At 51.3% G+C, this 4,302-nt stretch overlaps 2 protein-coding genes across 2 annotated transcripts; one reads left to right on the forward strand and one right to left on the reverse strand.

The window, feature by feature from the left end:
• Nucleotides 1–418: 418 nt before the first annotated feature.
• Nucleotides 419–2,151, forward strand: ANOM_011716 (choline-phosphate cytidylyltransferase; the record flags this gene model as incomplete). The annotated part of the gene is made up of 5 exons (XM_015556972.1): nucleotides 419–567; nucleotides 612–944; nucleotides 1,007–1,357; nucleotides 1,414–1,824; nucleotides 1,883–2,151. 4 exons carry the CDS (start codon nucleotides 419–421, stop codon nucleotides 1,652–1,654), a joined length of 1,074 nt encoding a protein of 357 aa, XP_015400840.1. The 3' UTR covers nucleotides 1,655–1,824; nucleotides 1,883–2,151.
• Nucleotides 2,152–3,111: 960 nt separating this feature from the next.
• Nucleotides 3,112–4,227, reverse strand: ANOM_011717 (uncharacterized protein; the record flags this gene model as incomplete). Its single annotated transcript, XM_015556973.1, has 1 exon — nucleotides 3,112–4,227. One exon carries the CDS (start codon nucleotides 4,225–4,227, stop codon nucleotides 3,112–3,114), a length of 1,116 nt encoding a protein of 371 aa, XP_015400839.1.
• Between the last annotated feature and the right edge of the window lie 75 nt (nucleotides 4,228–4,302).

The raw sequence follows: 4,302 nt of genomic DNA on the forward strand, positions 1-4,302 counted from the left end.
AACAATAAAGAAATAGAGTACAGGATCTTTTCCTTTTGATTTTCTTCTCCCTCTTTCACTCAACTCACACACACTCTTCCCCCGTCTCTCTCCACCCCCATGAATCAATTGGTTTTAGGGGCTAGAAGGGGAAACTAAAGAGCAAGACCCCTAAAATCATTAAATCGGGTCCCGTGTTTTTGACCTACTCTTCCCGCTTTCTTTCCTTCCCCCATCACTCATTTCTACTCTGTCTTCTTCGCGCTCCCCACGCGTCTCTATTTCCTGCCCTTGATAGCTCTCTCTTCTCTCTCTCTTCTCTCCCCCCTGAGATTAATTTGATCTTTAGATTTTCAAAAGCATACCACACCCCCCCCACCCCTTTTCGACAGAAGTAGAGCAGGGCTCACTCGGTCATTACCTCCCCCATTCCATCATAATGTCCTCTCCGTCGTCGGCAGGAAAGCGCAAGCGCAGTGCTTCCCAACATCTTCCGTCCAATGTAATCTCCGCTGACCTTCTGCAACCTTCATCACGCGATGCGTCGGGTGAAGATGGCGATGATTCCACCGGTCCGAATACTCCCCTGTCGGTCAAGTACAAGAAGCAGGCGCCAATTGATGTAACTTCAGCGGGCAATATCCCGCCATCGAAACGGGCTCGGAAGAGCTCAACGGCTGGCGAGCAAACCAATGGTCCTGCACCGATGAGCCTTCGGCACTCAGCAAAGAAGATCCGGGCGAGCCGTCAGAAACGACGGTTGCCAGCAGCGATATCGAAAGCCGAAGCAAGGGCCGGTCGGGATTACAGATCAAAACGGCAGATGTTGAGGATACCGAGGACATGATGCAGCCACCTCAGCAGGCCGGGTTGCAGGATCCGGTTGGATACCATACCAATCCCCCGCCCGTGGGGCGCCCAGTACGCGTGTATGCGGATGGTGTCTTCGATTTGTTTCACGTGGGGTATGTTAACGTGTCTATTCTGGAAACTTACAATGGTGCTAATGGAGCTTCTTGCGTAACAGCCACATGCGTCAGCTTGAGCAGGCGAAGAAGGCCTTCCCGGATGTGCATCTGATGGTCGGTGTGACTGGAGACGAGGAGACTCACAACCGGAAGGGTCTTACTGTCCTGAGTGGCGCGGAGCGCGCAGAGAGCGTTCGTCACTGTAAATGGGTGGACGAAGTGATTCCTAACTGCCCTTGGCTGTTGACTCCGGAGTTTCTTGACGAGCACCAAATCGACTACGTTGCGCATGATGACTTGCCCTATGGTGCGGCCGAAGGGGATGATATCTACGCTCCGATTAAGTCCCAGGGCAAGTTCTTGGTTACTCAGAGGACGGAAGGTGTTAGCACCACCGGAATTATCACCAGGTGAGTAGACCCATCTCTTATTGTGGTGTTGTGCTGGAGGCTGACTGGTAATGCAGAATTGTCCGCGACTACGACCAGTACATTTCCCGCCAGTTCAAGCGTGGTGCCTCGAGACAGGAGCTGAACGTTTCATGGCTGAAAAAGAACGAACTGGAAATCAAGCGACACGTTGCGGAGATTCGGGATAATATCCGGCACAACTGGACAAGCACGGGCCAGGAGCTGGGCCGAGAATTACGGCAGCTCTGGCAGAATAGCCGGCCTGGCAGCCCGGCACCGAGCGCGAGAACAGTATAGACATGGGCAGTACACGGGGAAACGTGGTCAGCCCTACTACTGGCACCATGAAAACCCATCTGTCCCGGGTGGAATCAGTGGGTCGATCTGACAGTCCCATTGGAAACGGACGGAATGAAGACTTTGCAACCGGGTACAGCTTGGGATTGATTGGGGGTGTAAGAGCCTGGGTAAGGGGATTCCGTCCCCCAATTACAATTGAGCTATTATTGACTGACATATGCACAGATGCGCAGCCGTCGGTCACTCTTGGAAAGCCGCGCCCCTTCCCCGACAAGTGAGGAGGAGCATGAGTCCGAGCAGGAACGCAGCAACGGCCACATTGAACCATCGAAAGCGTCCTCCAATGCCGTGACAAATTAGAGCAGAGGGTCATGCATGGTTCAGCCTTAGCAAGTTGTGATCGTCTTCTCTTTCAACCGGCCGCTTATTATGTCTCGCTGAGCACATGCAAGTTTGGTCGGGGAAAGAAAGAAGAGGAAGAAAAATGACGGGTTGGCATTTATCTCATGGCGACTTGGAAAGGAAAAGAAAGAAATTGGCAAAAAACAACAAAAAAAAAAAAAAGAAAAGAAAAGAAAAGAAAAGATCAATATCTCCTCTTTCTTTTTTCCTTCCACAGAGTTCCATGACCATTATCATACGATCTTATATCAGATGGGTTGATACGAGATAATGTTTCCTTATTGATACTTGCGACTTCTTTTCTACTTTTTTAACCTTCTGGTTGATATTACCGTTGTTGTTGTTGTTGTTGTTATTATTATTATGATGACATTTGCCCACATAATCATTGCTCCTGTCGGGTCGAAGAAAGAAATCGCATGTCTCCGAGTTTGGGTTAAATTGTATGGAAATCTAGGGAAAGGCCAAAGGTTCATTTCATTCATCGTTGTTTTTTCACTTGTTCCACTATTGTTGCTTTTCTTCTGATCTGTATTTATGTCGGCTGAGGATTTTCTTTCTCTTCTTTTCCCCGTTTAGTGATTGCAGGATACTATCTTTAATAGGTTGCCTTGGCTGTAGATAGATTTAGATAGATATCTGAAGGAATCAAGTATGGCGTTTCATGTGGGTTTTATCCAGTCCCTGACCTGGCGAAGGTCCGTTGCACACAGGCTTGGGTGGTGAATTGGTTGGTATAACTGACATATTGGCTTGGGCAAATGTAACCAAAATCTAATTTAGGCCATCTCTCTAACTTGTACAATCATAAGAAGATATGGACAACCAGGAAGCAAGAATAGGAATATGAAAACTAATCACAAATGCAAGCACAAAGGGTATCTCAGTCTTAAATTGTAAATTGCTGCGCTGTTCTCTTTTTTGCTGTTCTTGGTCGGTGACTATAACGCGTCATATTCTACCGCGAGCCTTGCCTCCATTAGTAAGTTTGATATGCGTATTCTTTGACTTCGTGATATAAGCAAAAGTGTTTGAGGGGCGATGCCAAATGCTCAAGCAGCCGTGATCGCAAGGCGCGGCCGCATTTTCCTCTCCGCCTCCATGCCACACGCCCTCTTCATCTGGAGACCAGGTACGATGGGTATCTGGCCACGCGGTGAGCACATACGCTCACGGAGAGCGTCTCGCAGAGCCATTGCATCCCGGCACAGGTCTTGCTCCATCACTCTCTTGGCGTAAGCGTCGCAGCGGGCCGTGATGCCCAACTCGAACGACTTGAGGCCGCAGACACAGAACATCGGGGAAACCCAGGGCTCGTCGATAGCCAGGCGCAAGCGTTTCCCGCCGATCACCCCGCCCATGGCGTTCCCGCTGAAGCGGCCCAGGTCCAGGCTCAGATGGAGCTGCTCGAGGCCGCGGAGGGCGGCGATCCGGGTCCAGAAAAGCGCCCAGAGGCGGTCGTTGTGCGTATGGGCATAGATGGAGGCTTTGTGCTCCTGTCCGGCCATGGGCTGCCAGATGGGCATCCATTGGACGGTGAGGCGCTTGATGGAGCGGAGCCGCTCCGGACAGACGATGAGAGAGAAGGCGATGAAGGTGTGGAGGTCGTCTACGTCGAAGACGGCGTTGGCGTACAGGATGTCGGCTGCTTCGGCGTAGATGGCGCGACAGGTGCGCAGCAATGCCACCGATGAGTTGCTCAGGGACGCTGGGAGGGAGGCGTGCGTGTGCGGGTAGAGCACGCTGTCGGAGTGGCCTGCAGTCCGGTTATCCTGGACCCGCCAGCGGGCTGGGGTAACCGGGCAGCAGCGGCGGTTGCGGTCGAGCGACGACGAGGCGTGCTTGCACCGGACGTGGCGGATCTTGCCCTTCAGCTGGACTAAGTGGATTGCTTCATCGCCGAAGGCATAGTTGTAGATTATGAGACGGATTTCGGCAGGCAGCTTGCGGAAGAATAGGCTCTCGGATTGGGATGCCATGGGCCGGGCATATGGATCAACTGGTTTAGATGATGTGGAGGAGGCCTGTGAAGAGATATCCACGGAGGGCGCACAGATCTTGCGCTCTTGAATCAGATCACGCACAGTCTCTTGCCATCTTCGTCCTGTGGAGTAGTAGTGGAAGATGGAGTAAGGATCTCGCAGTAACCAGGCATCGAAGTGACGCATTGTGAGTTTTTATGTTCTCTTTTCCAAACTTCTAGTGCCTCCCTTTTTGATTTTGATTTTGCTTTTGTTTTTTTT

This window comes from Aspergillus nomiae, assembly GCF_001204775.2.
Source record: "Aspergillus nomiae NRRL 13137 chromosome Unknown contig00805, whole genome shotgun sequence".
Classification (NCBI taxonomy): Eukaryota; Fungi; Ascomycota; class Eurotiomycetes; order Eurotiales; family Aspergillaceae; genus Aspergillus; species Aspergillus nomiae.